The 15,220-nt window shown below is 44.1% G+C and overlaps 3 protein-coding genes across 4 annotated transcripts; 1 reads left to right on the top strand and 2 right to left on the bottom strand.

The window, feature by feature from the left end:
* Positions 1 to 4,139: 4,139 nt before the first annotated feature.
* LOC143331908 (sorting nexin-6) lies at positions 4,140 to 9,403 on the bottom strand. Its single transcript, XM_076749074.1, has 15 exons — positions 9,378 to 9,403; positions 9,092 to 9,286; positions 8,817 to 8,927; positions 8,582 to 8,689; positions 7,891 to 7,951; positions 7,613 to 7,737; positions 6,570 to 6,653; positions 6,410 to 6,484; positions 6,258 to 6,288; positions 5,964 to 6,051; positions 5,807 to 5,846; positions 5,336 to 5,422; positions 5,090 to 5,179; positions 4,838 to 4,903; positions 4,140 to 4,744 (listed from the first exon to the last, which is right to left on the bottom strand). Exons 2-15 carry the CDS (start codon positions 9,095 to 9,097, stop codon positions 4,607 to 4,609), a joined length of 1,110 nt encoding a protein of 369 aa, XP_076605189.1. The 5' UTR covers positions 9,098 to 9,286; positions 9,378 to 9,403; the 3' UTR covers positions 4,140 to 4,606.
* Positions 9,404 to 9,558: 155 nt separating this feature from the next.
* LOC143336543 (dnaJ homolog subfamily B member 9-like) lies at positions 9,559 to 10,942 on the bottom strand. Its single transcript, XM_076756771.1, has 3 exons — positions 10,877 to 10,942; positions 10,440 to 10,743; positions 9,559 to 9,976 (listed from the first exon to the last, which is right to left on the bottom strand). The coding sequence occupies exons 2-3, from the start codon at positions 10,675 to 10,677 to the stop codon at positions 9,669 to 9,671; spliced, it is 546 nt and encodes a 181-aa protein (XP_076612886.1). The 5' UTR covers positions 10,678 to 10,743; positions 10,877 to 10,942; the 3' UTR covers positions 9,559 to 9,668.
* A 126-nt stretch (positions 10,943 to 11,068) lies between these two features.
* Positions 11,069 to 14,965, top strand: zc3h10 (zinc finger CCCH-type containing 10). 2 transcript variants are annotated; one of them, XM_076756754.1, is made up of 3 exons: positions 11,069 to 11,311; positions 11,762 to 12,972; positions 13,930 to 14,947. In XM_076756754.1, exons 2-3 carry the CDS (start codon positions 11,824 to 11,826, stop codon positions 14,440 to 14,442), a joined length of 1,662 nt encoding a protein of 553 aa, XP_076612869.1. In that variant the 5' UTR covers positions 11,069 to 11,311; positions 11,762 to 11,823; the 3' UTR covers positions 14,443 to 14,947. The 2 variants fall into 2 exon arrangements, with proteins under 2 accessions (XP_076612869.1, XP_076612877.1); XM_076756762.1 differs by having other exon boundaries at positions 11,113 to 11,311; positions 11,690 to 12,972; positions 13,930 to 14,965.
* The last annotated feature ends 255 nt before the right edge of the window (positions 14,966 to 15,220 follow it).

The raw sequence follows: 15,220 nt of genomic DNA, 5'->3' as shown, positions 1-15,220 counted from the left end.
AAAGCTGCGGTGGAAAAATTGATGAATAATTGATTTTACTCTAATGGGTGCATTTGTGGATGGGTGGGTGTGTGTGTGAGTGCACTCTAAGTTGTGTATTTGTTGATATTCACTGCACTGTACCTTTACATGATAAATATTTTTTAACTAATGTGTTTCCTTCTTTTTTACGTTTAATTTGAGCCTTTTATGCAAAAACAAAGGGGACTAAATACGTTGTGAAATCAGGTGATGGACAGTTTTTCTTGCCTGCTGCATGTCTCCTGTTAGTGTTCTACATATTGCAGCATATTCAGAGAACACTGTTGTGCATCAAGAATGACAGGAAAGTCATCACCTCAGCATGTCAGCCTGTCCATAGGTTCACTGCTGACATTATTCCTGCAATCTTAATTAACAATGTCATACCATCGGCCGCAATCCTTTGAACGCATGACAAGCAGCCAGGAGGAGAGTGTGAGAGTATTAATATTTATGGCTCCATTCAGTACTGAACAAAGAAATTGACTAAATTAGCAAGTCTAATGCTTTGCTATGTTGTAATCCACTGCAAGGGGAGAAAAATGATACAGTATCCACTATCCAAATCATCGGTGGAGTGCTGCCATCAGGGTTGATTTTCGAGCTGAGAGGCTCTATTTTGTAGTATTTACCTTGGTGCCGTGCTGCACATTCAGAATGGGATGCGCCTTATGAAGCTGTATAAACTACAGATGGTTGGGGCATCTGCATGATGGCATTCGTCTCTTTCTCTCCCTCTCCTCCTGTCTCATTCTCCATCCTACAAACTTTTAATGACTCATAATCTGTGTATGGCAGTGATTAGATTTAATGAGGTGCCAGCAACCTTGGGTTGACTCAACTCAGCTGCAGCACGCGCACTAATTTGTGATAGAGCACAGCAGAGCCGTGGACTTTATGACAGACGCACCATGCAGGCGAATACAGGATTAAGCTTCTCAAAGTTTGCTCTTTTTTTCTTTTTTGATTTCAAGACCCGTAGTAATTGGCAGGGATGTCAAGTCTGGATTGGAAAGTTGGAAAAAGAGAAACTTTCATATTAGCATTCTGTAGTCAAATTTTGTTCTTGCCATGTCCCAGGAGTCTGAGATTCTCAAAGATATCAAAGATGGCTGTGAAGATGGAGAAGAGCAATGTGGACCAGCCAGGGAAAGATAAGATGGAATTTCTATGTCTACCCATCACAAACAGTAGTTGTATTAAGCAAATTAGCAAATTTGTTATCAATATCTCATGCATCTTTGCTTAATGTGACCAGATGTTGCAAGTAAATGTATAAAATAAAAGACTAGAATGCCTCATACTTATTTGATATTGTTTGATATTGTATTGTTGTTTGTTAAGATAAAACATGCATACTTCAGTTCTTGCACCTTCTTTAGTCAGATATTCATTCTCTAATTTGTTACAGCAACATATAAGTCACCCAGTGTGGATTTATGACTCAAGACACCAAAGAATGAGCCAATAATGATAAAACACCTCCTGTGTAAACACTTATTAAGAACTGCAAATCATCTGTGGCCTGTCTCCATATTTTTCCATCATCTCACACGTTGTCATACTCATCAAACTGGTGTAGTGTGGCTTCGCTGGGATGCCTGAGTCATAAGGCCTCGTCTCACTGTGTATTCAGACAAGCTATTGCCTTCACTTCACACTTGACAAACCGGTCTCTGTCAGGCCATAGGGCGGTGTGCTGAGTGCTGCCTTTCCACCAGTAATGAGCTCCTTTAGCAAATCAGCTCTAAGTGCATGTTTTCAATGGTATGCACATTCACTCACACACACGCAAACACACACACACACACACACACACACACACACACACACACACACACACACACACACATACACACAGCCTTGCCATGATCCCCCCCGTCCTTCATCTGGGTCATGCTCTCAGCAGTTGAGAAGGGCTCTCATTTATGTATGTGTGCGTGTGTGTGTGTGTGTGTGTGTGTGTGTGTGTGTGTGTGTGTGTGTGTACCCGAGTGCACTCACCCTGTGCACTAGTTAGCTGCTGTAGCTCCAGACTGGAAGCAAAAGAAATGTGGCTCCCCTGTTGTGAAATTCATCTGGTATAATGCAGTGACAAACAGCAGGGGTGGAAGCATCACGGCTTTGAGTAATAACAGGCAGAATAATGCTGCAGAATATAGAATCCTGAGAAAAATACACAGTTTTCCATTTGCCTACTGTAAGTACAGCATAATGCACTTTGTTCATTATCCCACACATCTCACGGGCTGTGTGTTTCTTCTCAGGTAGAAGCATTCAGACAAAGAAATAAAACCAAAGAATCGTAAAAATGGTCCATAAACTTCTTACATTTAACTTTTACTGCGCCTCATTAAAACCAATAAACCACAGAAGTGAAGTGCACAACCTAAATGATGAAATTGTTGGATTTAATGATCAATAAATGCGTGTGCTGTAAGGAGAGTGAATGTCTTTTTGTTGCTACCTCGCCAACATAAAATGGAGTTTAAACAGCTAGACTGGCATCTCAGCGCCGAGCAGGTGATCTGACATAAACATAAATTTTGTATTTTCCAGTTAATTAGGAGATATGTACAGGATGCAGTTGTAGAGTGTGAAAAAAGCTCAAGCTGCTGAGGCACAATTTGTATTTTCTCCTGGGACTGAAACAAAGCAAGTTCCTACAACAGCTGTCTTTGCTTTGTTTTGAACAGTTATAAACAGGTCAGGCATACAGTATTAACATGCATGCTTGGGGACTATTGCTTTTTGGAGCACCAGTGCACATTTTTAATTTGTTCACACGTGCCCATGTGGCTGATGGGAGTTTCTGTCAGTTGGTCAGTCAGTCCATCTCTTTGATCCCGAAATATCTCAACAACTATTTGATGGATTGCCATTAAATTCTGTACAGACATTCATTGTATGAATAAATCCTAATGACGCTGGTGATTGTTTTTTACTTTTCCTATAGCGCCACCATGAGGATCATATTTGTGGCTACCTCAACAACTGCTGGATGGACAGCCATGAAATTTGGCACAGGCGTTCATGTTTCCCTCAGGAAGAACTGTAATACTTTTAATGATCCCCTGACTTTTCCTCTCACACCACCACCAAGGTCGAAATTTCAATTTGTCCAATTTTTTGGTTTCTGCATAATAGTTACTGTCCATCAGTCTCAGCTACATCTTGTATTTGGTGCTAACTAGCAAATATTAGATTGCTAACAAACTAAACTAAGATGGTGACCATGTTAAAGTTATGATTGTGTGCATGTTAGCCTGCTGGCATTAGCATTCATCTCAAAGCACAGCTGTAATCACAGAGCAACTGGCGTGGCTGTGGACATGACTTTAGACTCTTTACAGGTGTATTGTTCTATAACCTAGACAAAAAAGTGTCTATCATTGTTAAGTATGCATATAAATAGAACTTTGTTGTTCGTGAGCAATTGTGGGATTCTGTCTGAGGCTGATGAAGAGCAGTAGTTATGAGGGAGGAGGACACAGATATAGAAATGATGTCAGGTTACCATCCGGGAACGTGTATTCCAAGGGGAGAACAACGTGTGCCAACCAATGCCAAGAGTCAACAGCCTTTCATTCTAACAAGACCATACCAAACATTCTGTTTTGGTGAACTGAAAACATACTCTGGGGACTCTACAGTATGATTGCCTTTTATCTACTCCCTCATTGTCGAATGGGCCAAACCTCCTCTCCACCCTCTCCTCTTATGAGACCAGTCGTCTATCTCTCTCTGACTCATTCCCTCAAATGGGAACCACTCCTCCTTATTCACCCAGCGGAGAGATTACAGGCCGGAACAGATGAGATGAAGCGCACAGCAGTGCTGAGATATGGACCTACAGCCCACAGCAGACAGAGAAGGGGAGGATGACATTGTGCCCAAGTGCAGAAACGTCGGAACACACTACAGGTTTTATACAATCATATGGAAAATAAGAATGACTGTGAGAGGGATCAATAGCAGATATTCACAAAGACAGAACAGTTTCAAAAGCCGAACAAAAGGCAAGCACACGGCGTCCTTGCTGCCACGTCCTTGCAGCAGAAGTCAAACCAACTGATTAATGATCCAGGAGGAAGAAACACACACAAAGGCGAGCAGGTACTTTGGGAATCAATTCATCACACTTTATTTTGTGTGACCCCAGCTGATGTAGTAGCTGGAGAGCAGCACAATACACTTTCAGCTGGAATGTAAGAGTGGAGTGTACAACACACACATGCACACACACACACACACACACAATGGCCTCACCAGGTGACAAGTCCACTGCTAAGAAATCAAAACCATTGTTTCTACAGGGGCAGTGTGATTGAGGAGAGACAGAGGGAATATGAGTGTGTGTGTGTGTGTGTGTGTGTGTGTGTGTGTGTGTGTGTGTGTGTGTGTACAAATAATAGGGATCTGGTTTGATCATCTCTTTCTCGTTTACTTCCCTTTCTTTATTTCCACTGGATGTACCTGAACCCAGCAAAGCATCAGCCTACAGCAGAACATGGTGAAGGACATGTTTGGGTTATCCCATGCTATGTTTAGACATGCTGAGGACGCTTCATTAAGTGTGGGGTCACTAGGCCATCCCTCTAAGGGCTTGCAGGTGCTGGTTGAACTGGTCAGCATTGTCTTTGGCTGTAAGAAGTTGCTTTTCACACCACTGAACCAGAGCCTGCTGCAGCATCTCCACACGTGCACCCTGGAACCGCGCAATCTGGGAGAAACAAGTCAAATGTGTGTCAATGCATGCAGTCAACAAACAGTAGGTTATACAATACACTAGAGACGGGTAAGCCATGTGTTTTACCTCCTGTTTCGCCACTCCACAAATGTGATCAAACTCCGTCTCTGTTGCCCTCTTCACCTCCTCCATCTGATGAATATGGAGAGCGTGTCATCATCACTACACTGCTCATCAGAGTGAATATACAGATTTTTCTTGCATCGGATGGCTTAGAATCATTTCAGCAGATCGTTACTGACACCTGCTGGTCACACGACAGCATGTACATCTGATGGAGCAGTGTTGCTCTTGTGACGCACGCTTACAGACACTCACAGCAGCCTTCTTTACAGGTTTGGCCCTCTCCGCATTTCTTCTGGCAGACTCTAGCTCCACCAGTTTACAGGTTCTCCTGAACAGCATTTCCTGCGTTTGGACATAATAATGACGTCACACACAGAAATATTGGTCAGACATCTCTGTGTCACATCATGTTTCAGCAGCAGGCCAGGATTCAAGCGAAATGGAGTGACAACATGCATAAGATGGACATAAAAATGACTTCAGAAGAAGACGACTCACCTTTTCTGCCTCCTGGTAGCGTGATTCTAGATCCAGTCCGAGCCCAAGAGTGTTCACATTGTTCTCAGCAACACTTGTCATATTTTTCTGCCCACACACGAGCACAAAGCAACAGTGCAGTGTAATGTAAATCTGTTGACACCTATTGTTTCTACCTACTGTTTATAACTGATTGCAATTGGCAATCCACTCATACTCTACTGTTGTTATCTATTATTGGCCACTTTCACCACCTTGTGCGGTTCTAATGTTTTCAAGGCTTTCAATAATTCATGTATTTGGTTTGTACGTTGCCAGATTGATGATTGCATTTCTTCTTTTTTTTTAATTTATTTTGTTACTCCTCTGTTGTTACGCAGTGATTCTGATGCATGCTTACACCCCCTCGATAGCGAGATGGTACATCTCAAGGGGTTTATCCTAATAAATAAATCTGAATCCATTCATATTAAAAAGGGACAAACAACTTACCCTCATAGAATCAAAGACTTCTGATAATTTCACACAAGCCCTGCAAGAACAAAGTGTTTTCAGTTTGTCTGCTTTTCTTAAATCCCACTAATCTATCACAACTTGTCTGCAGAGTTCATGTGATATGAGCATGGGAGCAATACAAGTTCCGCCTCACTTAGAGAAAGCTTGTTTGTCAGGATCCTCCCCTGGTTCCATGCACAGATGCAGAGCAGCTGAGAAGTGCCCACAGGCCACTGCTATTTCTGCAAACAAACAGAACACGGAGCACAAATTCAGGGGGCAAATAAAGTTTATGCCATAATGTGGACAAACACTAAAACACTACATATCCTCCGATTCATATCAACTGCTGCATCTAACCACACATAAATCCCAAATAACATCAAACTGATGAGCACTTCTTGTACGTCCTCCCAAACTTTAAAATGAAAAGCATCACTTTTCTTACTTTGCTCAGTTAGCACCACATCCAGGAATCTCTGCAGGAAAAAAAGAAAGTTCAGAAGCTCAAAAAACAAACAGGACAGTGTGTCCGGTTGTGTGAGAGAATAAAAAGGGAGGAGGACAAACACTTAAACAAACAGGTGACGGCTCACCCACCTCAGCTGCACTCTTGGCACAGCCGGTTAGAACAAGGTTATGATCCCGTTCAGTCTGAAAGAACTCGTCCACATCCTGCAGACACAGACGTGATGGCATGAAAATCAAACATACATGCACAGGCTGTGAATTTCTGTTTGGATGAGTCCCACCCGAGTACCTTATGGCCTTCTTTCCTCATCTCTTCCACAGCTTGACTCAGCCGGTTGAAAATGTTTTTTCTTACTCTCTGTCTGCCTGGAGGCTACACGCAAGGACACAAATGAGATGAGCTTTTTAAAGTTAACACTCTTTAAACACAGTATATGGGATGAGAGGAAGTCTATAAGACAAACACACTATGCTGACAGCGACGTGAAACTCATTGATCTTTGGAAAGTGGATACACAAGTGTCCGAATTACAAAGCACACACACACACACATTCTTGGAACATCCATCGAGGTTTCTTGGCCCACACCACCACAGAATCTGCTTATGCTCGTTATACAGCATTCCAGACTTGATGAGATTCTGTCTCGCTCAGACAGGAAAGAACCTGCGGTACCATCATCAAGACCTGAGATGACCTGACATAAACTTTATGCAGTGAAGAGGCAGAATGACTGAGTGTGCGCGTACCTGCATACATGCATGCATACCTGTGTGAAAGAATGCATTGCTTTGTAAAGAGACACTTTCATCTGTATGATTGACTGTTTATATCATTAAGTCATCCTCCTTCTCATCAGAACTGTGTAAAACTGATATCGTCTATGTATAACTTCACCAGTGTGTGGAGGTCCTTTTGAACATTTCAGCTCATTTATGACATTTCACCAGCCTGTTTCATGTTTTTGTCCTTCCTTTCCTTAACCTACGGACACACGTTACACTCCAGCTGTGAGTGTGTCCCAACGCAGGAGCAGCCTTAAGTCAATATTCTATGGAGGATAATAATTGAATTGTGTTTGGCTACAGGCAGAAACTCACTATGATGCTCCAGTGAATGCTCTGTCTGGCCTTCAGTCCTCCATATATTTGGAGGACACTATATTTGTCACATGAATCTCTCCATTCCCTCTTCTGAAACAGTGTCAGTGAAAGTTTAACCATTTATTATCTGTCTCTCTTGTAAAAAGGTATCACGTTGCACCCTTTTGTAACATAAAGTTCTCTCTTTTTACTGGAGCTAACCATAAAAAAAGTTCTTTGTGTCACTTACGTCTGAGCTCGTCAGGAAGATCTCCACAGCTTTATTTTTGTTGAGTATGCTGTGTGCAGCAATCTGCCGGAGGAAGGTTTCCAGTGCTTTACAGTATGGCTGCCACTCTCCCAGACCAAGGAAACCTGCAGGCAAACCATCAGCGTTTTGATTGTTTCATATCACACTCACACTGTTCGACAGAGGAGACACTGAAATGGAAAATATATTTGCATAATTTCACTTAAAAATCTTAATTCTGTCCCTTGTTATTGGAGGTGGGCTTCAGGTGTACTCACCAAGCTGTTTCATAACCTTGGCAGATGTATTCACCTGAGGCTTAACAGGAAGAGGCGGAAACTTGAGGGGGGAAAAAAAGAGTACATCTTTATTATTGTCTTCACTGTTTTTAGAAGCAAGATTCCTTCTTTTGTTTTTTGTTTCACACCAAACACAAAACTTTCATTAGACGCTCGGCTTGAGAAAGCCTATTACACATAATGTGCTTCTGCAATATATGATAAACACGCTGTCATACTGGATGGAAACATACAAAAAATACTTCCTGACAGTTGCAACCAATCAGACTACAGTACTGGAGCAGCAGGCACAGGGCAGCACTAAAATCTGCTTCCTGATTACAAAGGAAAGGAGGCCACAAAGACGGGAAAAGAGGAAGCATTTTATAACAAAATACTCTGCATAACTTGGACGGCAGTAGCACGCACATGTCCAACCAGCGTATGTAGTTAACAATTTGGCTGGTAATTTTTTACATCTAACTTCCTCTTATCATCTGTAGTTAATAAAGTTAGCTCAAATTCTGAACACACCTCTGATTGGTGGGGCTACAACAGACAGCACACAATGACCGAGCAAGCAGCAGATTCCAGCATGAATCTTCATGTCCTGACATACAGTCAGAAACATGTGCATAAGTTTAGTTGTGCACAGATGACAATAAGCACAGATGATAGATAAAGCACTGACTATGACTCCCTGAATCCCAGGCACATCCTCCTGAGAGAACAGATGTTGCTGCAGCCATTCAAAATCATCATAGGTCCGATCCACATGGTACTCCCCCGTCCCCGACAGCTGGCACAGACAAGAGAGGCGACACGTCATCCGAGCCGTCTGCTTGTACAATATCACTATTTCAACAAATCAAGTGGCCTGATGTGAGCAAAGCTTGCAGCAAATAAAAAGTACATCGTCTTCTCACCTTTTGAGATATAATTAGGAAGGTAAGTGTGTCTCCATCTCTCAGCACCTCCGCAACCTTGATGTTGTGACCCTGAACACTCAGAGTAGGTGTCACTTCTTTTACCTCTTCCTATAATAAAAAATGAGGCTATCAGTATTAATCGATACAACAGCTGGGAGTGAATAACTTAACTTAGTCCACACTGCATATATGGATGTCTGCATGGAGGAAAAAGCCTGTCACATGACACCCAGAAGTGGTCAGAGAGAAAGAATATTTTCAAGCAAACTTACCATCATTGTCAAGCTTGTAGGTCAATGTTTCCAGTCTGTCTCTTATCTACTTCGTAGAATGCCTCAATCTCCTATTATCTTGGTAAATATGCATAAAGCTATAAAGATCCTTTGCCTTATGTTGGCTTTAGTGCACTCAGGCTCCAACTGCTGAGCAGGCACAGGATATCCTCTGGGTCAAAGTGCACACTGGTCCTGTGAGAAACACAGTAAAACAGTGCCAAATGTAAAGTGCTGGCGCAGGGAAAACGATGAGCAACTAGCACGTTAGTCAGTAACTAAGGACCTTCGACACACCCACACAGGAAAAGCAGCATAATGGTCCAATCAGTTCCCCCAGCTGTCAACCCTGTGACCTCACAAACCTGTAAACAACCATTCAACTTTTAAAGTCATCCCATAAAACAGGCAGAATACACACAGCTACCGAAGGGTCTAATTAGCTGAATATCTACATACAGAACACAAGACACAGATACTGAGGAGACAATTCAACATGGAGACTTTATTGTCAACAGAAAGACAACACATTAAAACACAACAGTCAAACAGGATACAGGATGAAGATGACGGACATCTAGTAGTGGTGATCTTCTTCATCTTCATCCCCATCCCCAAAATAGAAGCTGAAGCCAGGCTCAGCAAAACTGTAATGCTCATATGGACCGTCCTCAGTCTCCCCATCCTGATAAAAGCTCCACTGGAAGTACGGCTCCTCCGCAAAGGGAATATGATCAAAGTCGTGGAAGATGTCTGCAAAACTGAAGTGAAAGCTCGCCTCATTTTCATCCTCGGACTCTTCGGAAGCTTCATTTTTTACGAAAGCCTCATGGCCCATGCTGTCATACAGCCTCCTCTTCTCCCTATTGGAGAGCACCTTGTAGGCTAGAAGAGGAGAAAACAGGGTTATTTTTTTGGCTGAGTCACATCAATGCAAGTGCACTCAGCTACAAGTTCATCAGGTCCATCTGTAAGTAATACAGCCTGATGTACAAGAGTTCTGCAACAAACGCCATGAAGGTTATGATGTTCAGTTTGTGTTGAAACTGTTTTGGAGAAGAGGAAAATTGTGGTGCTGTTCAAATTGTACTATTACTGTACAGGCTATCCTGTGTTTTCAATATCTAACACCTCTCTTATTTCTCTTATTTCCATCTCTTATTTCTATCACTTACAACAAAACAGTTGAATCTGTAGTTTTGAAAACACAAAAGTCAAACAATACGCTGCATCAGTTTTAGCTGGGTCAACCCCCAAATGGTTGTTATATATGAAAAACGCCTAAAAATTGCATACACGTTATACATCACACTATAAACAGTATCGGCTGGCTGCAGGCATGCTGTACCTTCAGCAATCTCCCTGAAAGTCTTCTCTGCATCGGCGCTCTTGTTCTTATCTGGGTGGTGTTTTACGGCCAGTTTGCGGAAACTCTTCTTTATCTGGCTGTCAGTTGCTGTTGGCTCCACATTGAGAGTTTCATAGTAACTTCTGCTGGTCTCTGAGGCTGCAGGCAGGACTTCAGATAGGCAGAGCTGCAGGAGCACGTAGGTTTGCATCCAGCGGGAAACACTTTGCGCTGCCATGCTGAGCACCTGCGAGGAGCTCAGACACAAGAGCTAGACGAAGAAGTTATCAGCAGGGACAGCTTCCTGTCGGTGTGACAGCTCATGTACATGTGTGCGTAAAGCTGTCACCTCTACACGTCAGCAGTAGCAACTAACCGCTAACCCAAATCGGCTGCTCTTCCCAAGCGCAGGCACAAGGCAATAAATACTCACTCACCCTTGTCAGCATTAAAGCTCAAGATGTGAAGTCACGCCGATTTGAACTACGATTCGCTTAGCTCACCCTCATTTAGCGATAGGACCGCCGCCTTGTTCTATGAAACCTTTAAACATTTGTAGATATTAATTCAGATGAAGAAGCAAAACAAAGCCAGAGCATATATCGATTCAGTTCACCACAATCGCCACTAGATGGCAGAGAAGCGCCGAGAGGAAACTGAGAGGAAGAGGACCGTCTTCTTCGTTGGGGATGAAAGATGCATCAAGAAATGTGGTAAACAGCACCGGGGCCTTGAGGAATTGCCAAAAACAACATACGCCTAACTGTTGTGTTAGCCGAGCTAGCTGTGTAGATAAAGGTGAACCGGAGCGAGGCGTTTCTGCGTGGGAGTTACTCGTATGTTCTCTGGATCCTGTTTACATTTTCAATTTGGTAAGTCAACATTAGCATTTAGCGAGTTAGCCAGATAACGTTAGCTAGCAAATATCAGCCACGAGCACAGCGGGCTCGTAGCACCATTTTAGACTTACTTATTCAGGTATATGTTACGATACTGTGCTTTATTTACCGACAGCTAACTCGTGCATTCAATTTAGCCCCATACGGTATGAACCAATTGTTATTTGGTGTTATTTTACCGAAGTGCTGGCTGCTGGTCACCATCCAGTGTCAACAACTGCATCAATGCTGCTTTATGTTTACCAGGTGCAGTCACGTGCTCATATTGTAGCTCTCGTATGTTTCATACCTGCATTCTCCTTTACATTCAAAGCAAATGTTTCAACTTGGGTTTACGTTTTTATCTTGCAGATCTTTAGAAGATTGCACTACTCCAAAGAAAAAACTATTCATGACTTCTTTGTGTATGTGAATGTTTGCCAGGTCACGTCAGCCCCCCCTCATACACATGAGTGCCGTTTTCTCCTCGCGCTGGGCCGAGCGCCATGCCTGACCGGGACAGTTCCTACCTGTCAGGTGGTGGTGGGAGTGCTGGTAGTCTGGGTGAGGAAGGAGGACCTGGGTCTGGTTTGGCAGGGGGATCAGGAGAGGGCAGAGGAGGTTCAGGTGGAAGTGTCGGAGGCAGCGTCTCTGGTTCTGGGAACATGGGGGGAGGAGGTGCTCTAGGAAATGGGAACGGTTGTGGGAACGGTGGAGGTGGGGGTCAAGGTGCAGGACTGGCGCTGGACGGTGTCTGCAGAGACTTCATACGCAATGTCTGCAAGAGAGGCAAGCGCTGCCGCTTTAGACACCCAGACTTCAATGAGGTGCCAGACTTGGGAGTGCAAAAGAACGAATTCATCTTCTGTCATGACCATCAGAATAAGGAGTGTATGCGCTCCAACTGCCGCTTTGTCCATGGCTCTAAGGAGGATGAGGACTACTATAAGAAAACAGGAGAGCTACCCCTCAGACTGCGAGGTAAAGTTGCGGCACGACTGGGCCTGTCCCCCATGGATCTTCCCCATAGCCGTGGGGAAGTCCCTATTTGCAGAGACTTCCTAAAGGGAGAGTGCCAGAGGGGCAATAAATGTAAATTTCGCCATGTCAAAAAAGACTACGAATATGAGCCTTCCAGGGTCGGAGTGGGTGGTGTCGTGGGGCCAGGTGCCAGTGGAATGGTGAGTGCTGGGGGAGGCATAGGTGGTGGAGGAGGAGGTGCCTGTGGAGGAATGCAAGGACTTGTGGGAGGTGGAGGTGGGAGTAATATGATGGGCATGGGTTGCCCCAGCCTGGGTGGGTGCAGGGATCCAGGTATCTCAGGAGTTGGGGGTTTAGGTGGAGGTGGGATGAGCGGTTGTCTGCCCATAAGTTCCGCAGGGCAACGGCGTTACGACAGGAGCTCATGCTCAGTGTACGACCCTCTGCTTGAAAGTGGGCTGTTTGATGCTGGCTCCCTGGAGGCCTCTATGGACCACACTGCTCTGCAGCTGAAGAGGAGGCGGTTGGAGGGGCTGCGCCTCACAGATGGGAGTGGAGGTGGACACTATGAGCTGGGAGTCCAAGCCACATTGCCCCCACGTCCTCTGGAGTACAGGTTCCTGGAGGAAGAAAACTCCCTGCTGAGGAAGAGAGTGGAAGAGTTGAAGAAGCAGGTTAGACTGAGAGATGAAAAAAAACCAACACATTTGGATGTCTGAGAAATCCTTGTATGAAATCATACATGAGTGGTAAACCTTTCCCACGTGAATAGCATGGCAGTCGAATCTAAACATATGTTTCAATGTACTTTGAAATTTGACTTTGCAGGTTTAAAAACCAGTACCAGATACAATGTGAGGAAAAGCAAAATCATTTTCCTCCAACACGAGACTATTCTCATCCCACAGCATCTGAAGGCCTGCATACCAAGCAAACATCCGTATGAAAATGAAAAGTCAACTGAACAAACAACTTGCTATCAGGACCAGAAGTTTGAAGTAGAGCTGAAATAGTTTGTCAGTCAGTCTGTTGTCAGTTTTTATCAAGACAGGAAAGTTGCAGATGTAACAAAGTTTAAAGTAGTAATAGTAGGAGACTTAAAGCGAAGAGATAGCAACGTGTGATCAATGCTGTAATAAACACACTATGGAGTTTGTGACATGAACAGGATCAACTACATTTTAACCACAGAAAAAATCACTTTATTTTGTATAGACATGTTATCCTACTGACCACAAACAAGCAGATATGTCTCAGACCTATTTTAAATCCAAGCAACAGCTGACTTGGATGTCATCTGACTGAAACCCCAGTGAACATTTAAAAAAAGGACAAAACATTCTGTAGCATCATAAGACACAGACACGCTCTGGGACGAGTTTGCTCGATCATTCTGTACAAACTTGTAGGATAAATAACTGCAAAAGCTGTGATTCAGGTAGTTGGCAGACGTACTAAATGTAAAGAAATTAAGAGTTTTCTTTTTAACTTTAAGTGGCTGTGATGTATTCAATGTGGTTTCAAAAATAGTCATTTTACTGGAACTTTGTTTTTGATCCTGAGGTTTTGGCCCTTTTTGGTGACCGTGTCCACACACATTTTTTCTAATCTGTGTCTCGTGTGTATTTCAGGTTTCGAATCTCATTGCCACGAATGAGGTTCTTCTGGAGCAGAACGCCCAGTTCCGAAGCCAGGCCAAAGTGATGACGCTGTCCTCCACCCCTGCGCCCACTGAGCAGAGTCTGGCGCCCCCTGTGGGTGCAGTAAGTTCCTACAATCATGGCATCGCCCAGACTCACACCACCCTGAGCAGCGCTGGACTACAGCCTCGGCCTGTCACCCAGCAAGACTTGGTAGCTCCTACTGGCGCCCCTGCGGCACCCCCAACTAATGCCGCCCCACCCACAGCTCCACCACCCCACCTCAACCCGGAGATCACCCCCCTCTCAGCCGCCCTTGCACAGACCATCGCTCAGGGGATGGCACCACCTGTGTCTATGGCGCCGGTGGCTGTATCTGTGGCACCGGTGGCAGTGTCCATGACGCAGCCACTGCCTGGCATCACCATGAGTCACGCCACCACCCCGATGGTGTCGTACCCCATTGCAAGTCAAAGCATGAGGATCACCACTCTGCCTCACTAACTGATAAAGTGCAGGACTGTAGTACCCACAAGTCAGACTGTAGCATCTCTAACATGGGTTTTTAACATAGATGGTCTTCTTTTATGTTATGTTATGTGAGACTCAGCTGATGTCAGATCAGCGACTGTCTGTGCCTCCAGCAGTGAGGTGTCACTGTAACGCTGAGCTTCTCCACCAGAGGGCAGGGTGGAGACTTCCCTGTTCAGCCTCCCTCTCCGTGTTCTGTGGGAACGTCACTAATTCATTTTTCCCGACTGACCTGAGAACAGCCTGTGTACCAAAGGGATCTTTTCAAACGTAGGTACCAAAAATGGCAACAAACTGCAAATAAGTGAGGTCATCCCCAGCGTTTGAACCATTTCTGCAAGACTGCTGTGCCGTCCTTGTGGGGACATGAAGACTTTGGAAGTAGTATGTGTTTATATTTTTGTGGATTGCTCTGGTGTAAATTCACTTTGGTACTTTGCACATTAAAAAAAAAAAAAAACTAATACGTTCAACAATGAATCTTGTGTTATGCGTCACTTTGCCTTCTGTTCATTATTTCTTTTACATGCGAAGATCACAGGCAAGATGAAAAAAGGTGTTATCCACAGAGAGACAGTTTGTTGTGGCTAATGCTGTTGAATGTTGACACTCATTGCTTCTTGTTTGGGTGGAGTCATATTGTGTAAAGTTGAAAATAAAACCCTCTGCTTCCTCAGTAGCCTCACATCCGTGTGGCTGCGAAAACAAGAGGAGTATGTGGTGCTTGTGTGCCAGCAGCACTGGGAGGCCT

The sequence above is a fragment of the Chaetodon auriga genome, chromosome 2 (genome assembly GCF_051107435.1).
Source record: "Chaetodon auriga isolate fChaAug3 chromosome 2, fChaAug3.hap1, whole genome shotgun sequence".
Lineage (NCBI taxonomy): Eukaryota > Metazoa > Chordata > Actinopteri > Chaetodontiformes > Chaetodontidae > Chaetodon > Chaetodon auriga.
Note: the sequence above shows the minus strand (reverse complement) of the source record. Positions and strands in the feature narration are given on the sequence as shown.

Bases quoted from the DNA above. Each gene is read 5' to 3' on its own strand.
- LOC143331908 (XM_076749074.1), bottom strand. The intron at 7,952-8,581 runs GTCAGTGCTTTA...TCCCCCCTCAAG, and splicing joins CTGGGATTCAGGGAGTCATA to TTTCCGCCTCTTCCTGTTAA. The intron at 6,052-6,257 runs GTAAGAAAAGTG...GTTTGTTTGCAG, and splicing joins TGTGGTGCTAACTGAGCAAA to AAATAGCAGTGGCCTGTGGG.
- LOC143336543 (XM_076756771.1), bottom strand. From the start codon at position 10,677: ATGGCAGCGCAAAGTGTTTCCCGCTGGATGCAAACCTACGTGCTCCTG. The intron at 9,977-10,439 runs GTACAGCATGCC...CTCCTCTTCTAG, and splicing joins TTTCAGGGAGATTGCTGAAG to CCTACAAGGTGCTCTCCAAT.
- zc3h10 (XM_076756762.1), top strand. From the start codon at position 11,824: ATGCCTGACCGGGACAGTTCCTACCTGTCAGGTGGTGGTGGGAGTGCT. The intron at 12,973-13,929 runs GTTAGACTGAGA...TGTGTATTTCAG, and splicing joins TGGAAGAGTTGAAGAAGCAG to GTTTCGAATCTCATTGCCAC.